At 36.5% G+C, this 13627-nt stretch overlaps 2 protein-coding genes across 2 annotated transcripts in view; both read left to right on the forward strand.

Moving 5' to 3' along the window:
* The window catches only part of LOC132367394 (calcium-activated chloride channel regulator 1-like), a 28087-nt gene extending 23682 nt beyond the window's left edge, over positions 1-4405 (forward strand). Inside the window, 1 exon segment of the mRNA XM_059925706.1 lies at positions 4065-4405. Coding sequence (XP_059781689.1) covers positions 4065-4405 — 341 coding nt within the window.
* A 5989-nt stretch (positions 4406-10394) lies between these two features.
* LOC132350593 (renin receptor-like) lies at positions 10395-12522 on the forward strand. The gene has a single exon (XM_059899888.1). It carries the CDS (start codon positions 10597-10599, stop codon positions 11650-11652), a length of 1056 nt encoding a protein of 351 aa, XP_059755871.1. The 5' UTR covers positions 10395-10596; the 3' UTR covers positions 11653-12522.
* Positions 12523-13627: the final 1105 nt, after the last annotated feature.

Genomic DNA, 13627 nt, shown 5'->3' on the forward strand with positions numbered 1-13627 from the left:
ACTTGCACTTAGTTGAGTGCACAAATCTTTTTTTTTAAAATATAAGCAAAAGATACTTCCTGCAAATAAACAGACAATTTTACAGAATATGATGAGATATGCCATTGGATGTCCACTTCCACTTGAGGGTTAAGATCACAAGGTATATCTTAAAAGGCTTTTCAGTGCAGACTATCCCTGACCTATGTCTTGAAGAATGAGAGAAGTTAGCCAAGTTAAGTGAAGATGTCCCAGAGAGAGAGAGAGGATCACGTGCAGAGATTTGGCTATGGAGTCTGAATTAGAGTTCAAGGCCAAAATATCTCATTCATTCCAAGTTCCTTAGAATAAATTGCCATCATTCCAGGAAGCTTAAATCACTTTCAGCTTTGCTTTAAATTTAACAAATTAAATTAGTATTTATTGAATGCCTACCATATTCCAGTATTGTGCTAGACTAGTAGATTCTTTTTTTTTTTTTAATTTATTTTTGGCTGCATTGGGTCTTCATTGCTGTGCACGAGCATTTCTCTAGTTGTGGCGAGTGGGGGCTACTCGTCATTGTGGTGCGCGGGCTTCTCATTGCAATGGCTTCTCTTGTTGTGGAGCACAGCCTCTAGGCACGCGGGCTTCAGTAGTTGCAGCACGTGGGCTCAGTAGTTGTGGCTCGGGGCTCTAGAGTGCACACTCAGTAGTTGTGGCTCACAGGCTTAGTTGCTCCACGGCATGTGGGATCTTCCTGGACCCGGGCTCGAACCCATGTCCCCTGCATTGGCAGACGGATTCTTAACCACTATACCACCAGGGAAGCCCTAGACTAGTTGATTCTTATGGGGTAAAGCCAATCTTGCTATTTTCCCTTTAAGGTGGTAAAATGAAAGCAATATGCATATCAATAGACACATATCTCAGAGGTTGTCAGTGCTGAAAAGCCACTTTCAATGCTCTTTCTCCTGGGTTATAATAAACCCCTTACTATATGCTCTCAAAAGAAATGATGCTTTTTAATCTTTCATTTCCCATGTATCTATATTTCTTTTTGTCATTATTACACAATGGAAAAAAATCATTCTAAAGCCAAAGGAAACATAAAATACCCATGAAATGCTCTTTGTACTTCAATATTGAGATTCTTATCATGACAGCTCTGAAATACATCATGACCCTTAAAAATACAGTGAAATTAAAAAGAAACTTCCACTGAAAAAGACATAAATGAAATTATCTGACCAAATGTTTAATTCTGAATTGAATTCAGTTAAGACCAAGACTTCAGTTCATGATTGGCTTCATAATAAACATCCCTTACGCTGATTATAGGAACTAAAAGAAGGAAGAAAGTATTTCATATGTACATTGGGAGAGAAAACAAAAATCAAAAAAACTTCACTGTGTTTAACCTCAAATGCCTCAAATAGGTGGGATCTGATCGTCCTCTTTCCTTGTGACAAGTAGGAAGGTACTGTAGTTGCTATCAAATTTTACCCTTAGGCATTGCAAAACGAGGTAGTAGAAGTATCTCAAAAAATAAATATTTATATAATTTCAAATTAAAAACTTAAATTTTCTGGGACCCAGTTTCCATACCTGTCAAATATGCAAATCAGACTATATGACCTAGAATTACTAAAACAAGTAGATGTAATTCTAATATTTTATGATCCTCTAATTTTGTCATTTTGGGTATCAACTGAATAACTCTATTGTTGGTCAACAAGTAATATTTTTATTAAGGTGTAATTGACCTACAACACTATGTTAGTTCCAAGTGCATAACATAGTGATTTGATATATCTATACAATACAAAATGATCACCACTTTAAGTCTAGTTACCATCTGTCACCATACTAAATTACTATAGTATTACTGACTATATTCCCCATGCTGTACATTTCATCCCCATGACTCATTTATTTTGTAAAAGTTTGTACCTCTTAATCTCCCTCACCTATTTCACTCATTCCCCCCCACTCCTCTCCCCTTTGGCAAATACTTATTTGTTCTCTGTATCTATGAGTCTATTTCTGTTTTGTTATGTTCATTTGTTTTGCTTTTTAGATTCCACATATAAGTGAAATCATGTGGTATTTGTCTTTTTCTGTCTGACATAATTCACTTAGCATAATACCCTCTGGGTCCATCCATGTTGTCACAAAAGGCAAGACTTCATTCTTTTTTATGGCCGAGTAATATTCCATTGTATATATATATACCACATCTTCTTTATCCATTCATCTGTCAATGGACACTTAGGTGGTCCATATCTTGGCTATTGAAAATAATGCTGCAATGAACATAGAAGTGCATATATCTTTTTGAATTCGGGTTTTTGTTTTCTTCAGAAAAACACCCAGAAGTAGAATTGCTGGATCGTATGGTAGTTCTATTTTTAATTCCTTTAGTAACCTCCATACCGTTTTCCATAGTGGCTGCACCAACCAACATTCCCACCAACAGTGCAAGAGGATTCCCTTTTCTCCACATTCTCACCAACACTTGTTATTTGTTGTCTTTTTGATAAAATACATTCTGACAGGTGCAAGGTAGTTTTGATTTGCATTTCCCTGATGATTGGTGATGTTGAGCATCTTTTCATGTGTCTGTTGGGGCCTAGAAGTAATTAAGGAGGTCAAATACATGCCCAACACAGTATCAGATACTCTAGTTCATACAAAAGGAGTACTCTAGTTCATACAAAAACATACTTTTGCTTTCAAGAATAATATGTTCAAATTGAAAAGATAAACTGAACCTCTATAAAACTGGAAAACTCTTTTCCATGCAATGAGAGTTCATGGAAGAGAGTCATAAGGGGATGAAATACATGACCAGGACTTCATGAAGAAACTGGATCTCCTGTTGGGCCTTGAAGAATGAGTACAAATTGTATAGATAGGGAGAGGGAGGCACATTCCAGGGAGTCATGACAGGGAAAAAAGGAACGAAATAATATGATCAAAGTCAAGAGAGCAAAATTTCACAATGAAATATTTGAATTAAAATAAAGGATGGATGGATAGATAGATAGATCCACCTCAGTGGAATGCAGAGAGGATGTAAAGAGTAGTGGAATAGGTCAGATCGATAAGGCCTATTTATTGAAAGACTAGAATTTTAAGGCACAGGGCCTGAATTTAAAATAAAAAAAACAACACTAAATTGAAGTTATTCACCACATGCTTAAAACATCTTCAACATTTCATGAAAAAAAAAATAAAGTCTTCATTTCAAAGAAGACATCTGATGTTTTATTGTTCATGGCATTTCATAATGTGAGAATATATTTCTATATCGATGGCTCTTGTAGATTTCTAAAAGCATTTTGAAATGAAACATTCATCAGCATCTTTCTTTCCTTTCTTGATAAAGTAACAGTAATAATAGCTAATATTTCAAACATTTATTAACTCCCAGACATTGTGCTAAATACTTTTCATGCATTATCATATATAATTCTCATCACTAGCATTCCGTAGATATTTGTTGAATGAATTGAATGACCGATTCTCTATTTTACAGATAAGAAAACTAAAGGTAAGAAGGGGTAAATAAATTTTTCTTTGTTACAGCTAGAAAATAGTAGAACTAAGGTGCTAATCAAAGTCTGCCTAGCTCCTAAACATGTTTAATTGGTACACATTCCAGCCTCTCTGCCTCCCTTTGCTCTTTATCCTTATCCCTGGCTCCCACTCTACTTATCTACTCTCTTCCTCACCCGTCCCATTACTCTCTCTCTCAGCTTAATGAGAAATAATACAGGCATAGAGTACTAAATATCTTTACTATGCTCAAACATTATTGTGTTCCTTGTTCTAAATCAAAAGTGGACTCAGTTCTTCATATTTCTATTTCTAAAAAGAAATCTAGATTCCATTTTTAGTACTATACAATTTTGAACTAAATTCTTTGTGATTAGATAACTAGATAAAAAACTGTTCCCATATTTTTTCTTAAAATAAAGATGGAATAACCAGACAAAAAACCTGGTGTGCATTTCTGATAGGCCCCTACATGCAAGGCAATGTGGTTGCAATAAGGCATCCTAGTGATTCTAACATACATGAAATATCTGTTTGTTTTCCAGCCAACTGCTACATTATAAGAATAAGTAAGAGTTTCCTGGATCTCCGAGAAGATTTTGACAATGCTGCTTTAGTGAATACTTCTAGTCTAATACCTAAGGAGGCCAGCTCAATAGAAAATTTTGAATTTAAGTCAGAATCTTTTAAAATAGAAAATGTCACCAAATTCTATATTGCAGTCCAAGCCATCAATGAAGCCAATATCACCTCAGAGGTTTCTAATGTTGCACAAGCAGCCAAGTTTATTCCTCTGCCGGAAGACAGCGTCCCTGCTCTGGGTAACAAAATTTCTGCAATCAGCTTGGCAATTTTTGTATTAGTTATGATTTTATCTGTATTTTAAGCTAGGAATTGTATCAGAACTGAAATTCAATGTTATACATATTTGGTAAACATTTATTTAGAATTTAATTTGCTATATTCATAGTCTATTATAAAGCTCTTTGAAATATACAAGTGAATGTACAAAAGTAGTAAATTTCCTAAGTACTTGAGTTTAATAGTTCTAATTAGTCTCAATGTAAGCAAAATGAATATACCATTTCCTATCTTTTAAAAATTCCATTTATTAACCCAATATAAAATAAAATGCAGATTTTACTTGATGGCCTTTTTTTTTCTTTGGCCGCACCTTGCGGCTTGCGGGATATTATTTCCCCAAACAGGGATTGAACCCCGGCCACGCCAGTGAGAGAGCTGAATCCTAACCACTAGGCCACCAGGGAACTCCCTATCTGTTGGCTTTTTAAGAAATATTTTCAAAGTGTGCTACAAATTCATTTGGTATTGTATATTAACCAAATCAAAATTTATCCAAGCCATTTGAAAAATATTTATGAATCCACAATAGAAAAAATTTTACGGTAGAATTATTTAGGTTTCATTTTTATTATGAACGAATAATTCATGTTAATATAAACTATAATCAAAAAGAGTATAAAGATAATTTTTCAATGAAATATGGTCCAAAGCAGTAAGGAGGTCAAATTTGTTTTTTATCATTGATTAAAAGTGGTCTATCACACGGGGAGGGGGAAGGGTAAGCTGGGACAAAGTGAGAGGGTAACATTGACATAACAAGTGTACAATAGATAGCTAATGGGAAGCAGCTGCATAGCACAGGGAGATCAGCTTGGTGCTTTGTGACCACCTAGTGGGGTGGGATAGGGAGGGTGGGAGGGAGACGCAAGAGGGAGGGGATATGGGGATATACGTATGCATATAGCTGATTCAGTTTGTTATACAGCAGAAACTAACACAACATTGTAAAGCAATTATACTCCAATAAAGATGTTAAAAAAAACCAAAGTGGTCTATCAAAGCTTTGACCCTAGGCATGAAATGACTATTAGACAACAAGAATAATTTTTTTTTGTATGAACTGTGGAACATCACTGAAGTCCCATTTATATTCTGAGACCATTATTATTAGGTCCTAAGAATATCACCAAGATGCTCCATCAAGGCAGGGATATTTTTTTGAGTGCTATATCCTCAGCAACTACAATAGTACTTGACACATACTAGATATTCAATAAATATTCATGAAAACAAACTAATGAACATTTTCATACCATCAAAGAAATTCAAATTTGACCAATTACATCAAAAAATATCCACAAGATATCATGTGCACATGGTATTATAAGTATTTGATATAATGAAAACTAACCACTTAATAATAGTGACCTGAAACAACACATAGCATTTCAGGAAATTAACTGCATCATGTTAATAGAACTTATAAACTACCTAATAAAATGTAAATTAAGCTATGAATATAGCAATAGTGTGATTTTTTTCTGAGCGAGAAAGAGACAGAGTAACAGTTATATTAGAGGAAAATCCTTTGTTTACAGGCAGGAATATTTCAAAAAATCTTTGAATGTCTGAAAGGAGGAAGTTATATGATACATCTGGAAAAGTTGGAAAAAAATTATAAGACATTAGCAAACCAAATCCAGAAGAATATATAAAAAATAATAACATATTATGACCAAGTTGAATTTATCCTAGGAATCCAAAGATGGTTTAATATTAGAAAATCAATGTAATTTACCACATTAATAGATTAAAAAGGAAAACTATATTATCATTTCAATACACATATAAAATTATATTATAATTCAACCACCATTATTCATTAAAAATGAAACCTTTGAAAACTTTATTAACCTGATACTATGAACCTTAATGTCCAATCTTAATCTTTAAAAGAATTTTAAAAGAGGGCATTAAATCTTCAAGTAGGGATGAGAAATTAGACACAAAAGAGGAAGAATTCTAAATTCTGAGGAAAACAAATCACTTAAGAGTCTATAAATCATAAAAAATTACTGTTGATTATGAAAGTCTCAAAGGGTCAAGGAATAATTTATTCTATCTACTTGGCCACTGTACTGAGAAATGATTTACAAAGCTTTAACAGTCACTGAGGAAAGTAAGATTCCTATGCAGTTAAAAAAAAAAAATAGAAGATACAATAGTTGGGAAGAAAGATACAAAACTGTAAGTACTTTCAGGTGACATATAAAATCCAACAGAATTAACAAATAATTAAAACTAATAAGAGAGTTCTGTAAAGTTACCAGACACAAGATCAATTTATAAAAATCAATAGCACCAGTCTGACACATAAAGAGCTAGATGTCATCACTACCATCCTCCCAAGAAAAAAAGCTGAATAACTGAAAATCAACAATTCTTCTTAGATCCATCAAAGAATTAAGGCCATATCACTATCTGCTGCCTCATTAATATAGAGAATCACAGCTTACCAAGAACAGAAGCCCAGGAGCTGAACCTTGCCACTGAAGCCAGTACCAATAGAACACAAACTATAAATGATGAACTGCAAGAGGTTCAGTGCAGCTAAACTTAAGAGTTAAAAACTCCAGGGGACCTTAGAGGAACCTCCACACTTTCCTGAGCTTTTGCTCCAGAAGCCCCCACCAGGTTCTCAGAAGTGAGAATTGGTGAAAAATTCTTTCAGATTTTTAGCAGGGGAGATGGAAAAGTAATCATTTTGAAATATGCCCAGAGCATTCTGTTCTCCTTAACAAAAGGCTGTCCTCAAGGGAAACAATATTACCTAACCATACAGCTTGGGTTTTACAAGAGCCCAACCAACTTTGAGGAAGAGAAATACTCAGTTCCAGTCTCCCCTAGACTCTCATGTGGGGAGAGGAAAATACCCAAATCCAACCCTCACTAGCCTTCCACATGGAGGAAGAGAAATACCCAACTCCAGAGCCATTTAGTTGTTCCTGTCTTATCAAAGGAAAAAAAAAAAATCTATAAAACGTGTGAAGGTCACAGCTCAGGGGACAAGCGCACTAAAAAAATGAGACCTAATTATAGGACTATAAGATGCTTCCCCTTCCCTCACACCTTATCATCACATGAATAAGGCTGCAGTATAATAACAGAGGATTAAAGATAGAAGAAATGGAAGCCTCAGAACCAATTTAAGAAGGAGTCTCTAGGGAAGCCCAAAACATCCAAGGAGACAAAAATAGACACTAGAGGAAATTTTTGTCTCTGACACCTAAAGCTACAGCAGTAAGCATACCCTAACTCATAGCCAGATAGTGTAAAACCTCAGATGAAAGGCCTATTTACCTCAGTTCCTTTCACCCAATACACAATGTGTGGCTTTCAACCAAAAATTACAAGGCATGATAAAGGCAAAAAAATAGTATGAAAAGACCAAAAGCATCAGTACCAGACTTAGATATAGCAGAAGTTTTGGAACCATCAGATCAAGAATTTAAAATAACTGGAAAAGGGGAGAAGGATAAATTAGGAGATTGGGATTGACATATACAAACTACTATATATAAAATGGATAACTAATAAGGACCTACTCTGTAGAACAGGGAACTCTACTCAATACTCTGTAATGACCTATACGGGAAAAGAATCGAAAAAAGAGTGGAGATATATATATCTATATATCTATATATATATAACTGATTTATTTCACTGTACACCTGAAACTAACACAACATTGTAAATCAACTATAATCCAATAAAAATTTTAAAAAAAGAATTTAAAATAACTATGATTAATATCCTAGGGCTCTAATATAAAAAGTGGAAAACATGCAAGAACAGGTAAGTAATATAAGCAGAGACATGTAAGCCTTAATAAAGACTCAAAATTAAATGCTAAAAATCAAAAACACTGTAACAGAAATGAATAATGTCTTTGATGGACTCATCAGTAGACTGGACATGGCCAATAAAAGAATTAGTAAGTTTGAAGATATGTCAATAGAAACTTCCCAAACTGAAAAGCAAAGAGAAAAAAGAAGAGAAAAAATGGAATAGAATATCCAAGAACTATGTGACAATTACAAAAAGTGCAACACACATTCAATGGGAGTAGCAGGAGAAGGAGAAAGAGAAAGGAAAAGAAACTATAAATAATGGCTGAGAATTTTCCAAAATTAATGACAAATATCAACCACATTTTAAGGAAACTCAGAGAACACCAAGTATAATAAATTTCAAAAAAAAATCTATAAGTAGGCATATCATATTCAAATTGCAGAAAAAAAAGACAAAAAGTCTTGAAAGAAGCTGGAAATAAAAAACACCTTATCTACAAAGGAACAGGATAAGAATTCTCTTCAGAAACCCTGCAAGCAAGAAGCGGGTGGAGTGATACATTTAAAGTGTTGAAAGAGAAACCACCAACCTAGAATTCTCTATCCAGCCAAATTATTCTTCAAAAGCAAAGGAGATTATTTTTGTATATGGTATTAGAGAATGTTCTAATTTTAATCTTTTACAAGTAGCTATCCAAAAATAAACTCAAAATGGATTAAAGACCTAAATGTAAGCCTGGATACTATAAAACTTCTAGAGGAAAACATATGTAGAACACTCTTAGACACAAATTGAAGCAGTGTTTTTTTGGATCCGTCTCCTAAAGCAAAGGAAACAAAAGCAAAAATAGGCAAATGGGACCTAATTAAACTCAAAAGCTTTTGTACAGCAAAGGAAACCATCGACAAACAAAATAACAACCTACTGAATGGGAGAAGATATTTGCAAATGATATGACTGATAAGGGGTTAACATGCAACATATATAAACAGCTCATACAACTCAACATCAAAAAAACAAACTCAATTAAAAAATGGCCAGAAGAACTGAATAGGCATTTTTCCAAAGAGAAAATGCAGATGGCCAACAGGCACATGGAAAGATGCTCAACATCGCTAATCATCAGGGAAATACAAATCAAAATGACAATGAAATATCACCCCACACACATCAGAATGGCTATGATCAAAAAGAACACAAATAACAAATGTTGACAAGGTTGTGGAGAAAAGGGAACCCTCATACACTGTTGTGGGAATGTAATTGGTGCAGGCACTGTGGAAAACAGTACGAAGGTTTCTCAAAAAACTAAAAATAGAACTACCATATGACTCAGTAATTCTACTCCTGGGTATATATCCAAAAAAAACAACAACACTAATTCAAAAAGATACATGCACCTCAATGTTCATAGCAGTGTTATTTACAATTGCCAATGTACAGAAGCAACCTAAGTGTCCATCAACAGATGATGGATAAAGAAGATGTGGTAGATAAACATACAATGAAATACTACTCAGCCATAAAAAAGAATGAAATTTTGCCATTTGCAGCAACATGGATGGACTTGTAGGACATTATGCTATGTGCAATAAGTCAGACAGAGAAAGACAAATACTGTATGATATCACTTACATATGGAATCTTAAAAATATAACAAACTAGTGAATAAAACACAAAAGAAGCAAACTCACAGATATAGAGGACAAACTAGTGGTTACTAGTGGGGAGAAGGAAAGGGTATGGGGCAATATAGTGGTAGAGGGTTAAAAAAAGTTTATTATGGGATTATATGAAATCATGTATGTGACACTTGAAAATTGTAACGCACTATAGATTTTAAAGAATCTTTCATTCAAAAAAAAAAGTGGATCTGTGTAATTGTTATAGCGAAACCCAAACCAGCCTTGCAGCTTCCACAGCTGCACCCGTAGCGGGGCGGGGCCACGCGACCGGGACAGACAGACACCCTGGTTGGAGACCGTCGCTCGAGACTGGCGAAAGGGTCCCCACCCGGGAGGCAGCTCCACCCTGTGGGCTCTCTAGACCGCTCGACAGGTTCCGTCATCCCCCCAGCCCCCGACCACCCGCCCTACCCTCCATCCCGTGACCGGTCGTCACGGGCCGGGGGAGGAACTGCCCGGCTCTTCGATCGCTGCCTGCCATTGGCAGGGCCTTCCATCCATCACGTTAGGCTCCGCCCATGATGCTGACGTCTCCGAGGCTTCGTCTCTTCCCCAGGCCGCGGCGTAGCTGGCGGTTGGTGGAGAAGGCGGCAGCCGTCCCAGAGGAGGCGAGGACGAGGCGGGCTCAGGGAGTCGGGGCGAGCCCGAGCTCGTCACCCCCTCGTGCTGCGGTGGTCGAGCGCGTCCCGCCGGCCCGCTCCGCGTCGTCCTGCACTGCTGCGGCCGCCGCGGAACCATGGCTGTGCTCGTCGTGCTCTTGTCCTTCTTGGTGGCGGGTATCTTAGGGGACGAGTTTAGTATATTAAGATCACCAGGGTCTGTTGTTTTCCGGGATGGAAATTGGCCCATACCAGGAGAGCGAATCCCAGACGTGGCTGCATTGTCCATGGGCTTCTCTGTGAAAGAAGACCTTTCTTGGCCGGGACTTGCAGTGGGTAACCTATTCCACCGTCCTCGGGCTACCGTTATGGTGACGGTGAAGGGAGTGGACAAGCTTGCTCTACTCCCAGGCAGTGTCATTTCGTACCCTTTGGAAAATGCAGTTCCTTTTAGTCTTGACAGCGTTGCAAATTCCATTCACTCCTTATTTTCTGAAGAAACTCCTGTAGTTTTACAGTTGGCTCCCAGTGAGGAAAGAGTGTACATGGTGGGGAAGGCAAACTCGGTTTTTGAAGATCTCTCAGTAACGCTAAGACAGCTCCGCAATCGACTGTTTCAAGAAAACTCTGTTCTCAGTTTACTTCCCCACAATTCTCTGAGTAGGAACAATGAAGTTGATCTGCTTTTTCTTTCTGAACTGCAAGTGCTACATGATATTGCAAGTTTGTTGTCTCGACATAAGCATCTAGCCAAGGATCATTCTCCTGATTTATACTCACTGGAGCTGGCAGGTTTGGATGAAATTGGGAAACGTTACGGGGAAGACTCTGAACAATTTAGAGGTGCTTCTAAGATCCTTGTTGATGCTCTACAAAAGTTTGCAGATGACATGTACAGTCTCTACAGTGGGAATGCAGTGGTAGAGTTAGTGACTGTCAGATCGTTCGACACATCCCTTGCGAGGAAGACTAGGACTATCCTTGAGGCAAAACAAGCGACGGACCCATCAAGTACCTATAACCTCGCATATAAGTATAATTTTGAATATCCAGTGGTTTTCAACATGATACTTTGGATAACGATCACCTTGGCCTTGGCTGTGATTATCACCTCTTACAATATTTGGAACATGGATCCTGGATATGATAGCATCATTTATAGGATGACAAACCAGAAGATTCGAATGGATTGAACTTTCCTTATGCCAACTTAGAAAAGGGGTTTGGAAATCAGCTGTCTCGTTATAATAAATCTTTTAGTGTAAAGTAGATAGTATGAATTTATAAAAAAGCAGATTGTGTTCTCTCTTTTGTGTGCCCGTGATGATGTTCTTTTAGAGTGAATTAATTATAGTATTGATGTGAGTTGATTTGTGTGATATAGGTTCCATAATATGCTCAAATACTATGATTGATATAACCATTTAATATAATGAATTTCATTCCATTTAATATTTGGAAACATGCACTGAAATAACAGTTTGTGTTATTTATGTTGGGAAAATGCACTGACTTTGAAATGCTTAACTTACTTCCTTACACAGGACAGGTGAAAGTTATAATTGGACTGTTATATACTATGAACATAAACATCTTAATCTGAAACGAGTAAAGTAAAGGTTTTTAACTTCAAGCAACTCTAAACTATGTATGTGCTTATACAGTCACTTACTTAGATTTGGACTTCCATCTGATTGACAGACTATAGCTGTTTTTTAACCTCTTCTGAAAGTTTGGTGATCCGAATGGTCAGGTGTAGATATTAAAGATACTACATTGATCTAAGAAGGAACTAGCTTTGTGGAGTTATAGACGCTTGTAATTATACACACAAAAACATTTGGGGGACATCTTGGGGCATGATTTCAGTAATTTTTCCCCTTTTGTAAGTAAGTTACTCTGGTTTGCAGTACAACATCGTTCTATAGAATGTTAAGTGGAAGTAGATGCTCCCTAGTTTTCATGTGGAAGTGGACCAATGTCTATAAAGAGTGGCAAATAAGGTTAATAATGATTCCAAATTTGTGTCATTTCAATATTAAATCTATTTTATATTGTAAAAACCTAACTGAAAAGGGTTTTAATCTAAAAAAAAAGAAAAAAGTGAAGGAGAAATACTTTCTTAAACAAAGATTGAAGGAATTTGTCTCCAACAGACCTGTCTTATAAGAAATGTTAAATGAAATTTTGTGGTAGCCATCCTTTAAGACTGGCCCCCAATGATTCTTGCCTCCTGATATACATGGCATTGTTTGGCTCCCTCTCTTAAGTCCACAAGTTTTCAGATCAAAAGAAACTGTACTCAAAGAACTGTACTTAAGGAACTATACCCAAGAAGCCTCATCACCTCTGGACCTTATTTAGATGAGATTCTGGACTTTAAGCTGATTCTGTAGTGGGATGAGATTTAGGGGAGTCTTGTGAGAAGGATGAGTCTATTTTGCATGTGAGAGTGACATTAATTATTGGCAGCCAGAGGGTGAACTGAGGTACTCAGCCTCCAAGATGGCCCCCAGTGATTCTTGCTTCCTGGTGGAGTCCCCTCTCATACTGAGGAGAGCTGTCTTGTGCAATCAATAGGATATTGCAGGAACGTTGGAGTGTGACTTTTGAGACTAGGTTATAAATAACGTTGCAGCTTCTACCTTGCTATCTCCTGGATCACTTGCTCTAGCATACATCAGCCTCCATGTTGTAAGGATATTCAAGAAGCTCTGTCACAAGATTCATGTGACAAGGAACTGATGCTGCCAACTGTCAACATCAACTTGGTAGCCATGTCAGTGAACCTACTTGGAGAGGAATCTCCCAGCCCAAGTCAAGCCTTTAGATGACTGTGGCCCCAGTTGACATCTTGGTTGCAATCTCATGAGAGACCTCAAGACAGAAACCATTCAATTAAGATATTTTGAATTCCTGATCCACAGAGCAGAGCGATAATATTTATTGTTGTTTTAGCCACTAAGTTATGGAGTAATTAGTTATACAGCAATAGATAACTAATTCAGATTTCAATAAAAATTCTAGAAGATTTAACAATCACATCATTGAAATTACATGAACTAAAGGTTCATGAAAAACTCATCTAATTTTGAAAAAGATATGTAAAATGGAAGAACTTCTTTCCCAGATATTAATACAATCTACAAAGCTATAGGAATAAATGTA

The sequence above is a fragment of the Balaenoptera ricei genome, chromosome 1, assembly GCF_028023285.1.
Source record: "Balaenoptera ricei isolate mBalRic1 chromosome 1, mBalRic1.hap2, whole genome shotgun sequence".
Classification (NCBI taxonomy): Eukaryota; Metazoa; Chordata; class Mammalia; order Artiodactyla; family Balaenopteridae; genus Balaenoptera; species Balaenoptera ricei.

Bases quoted from the DNA above. Each gene is read 5' to 3' on its own strand.
- LOC132350593 (XM_059899888.1), top strand. From the start codon at position 10,597: ATGGCTGTGCTCGTCGTGCTCTTGTCCTTCTTGGTGGCGGGTATCTTA.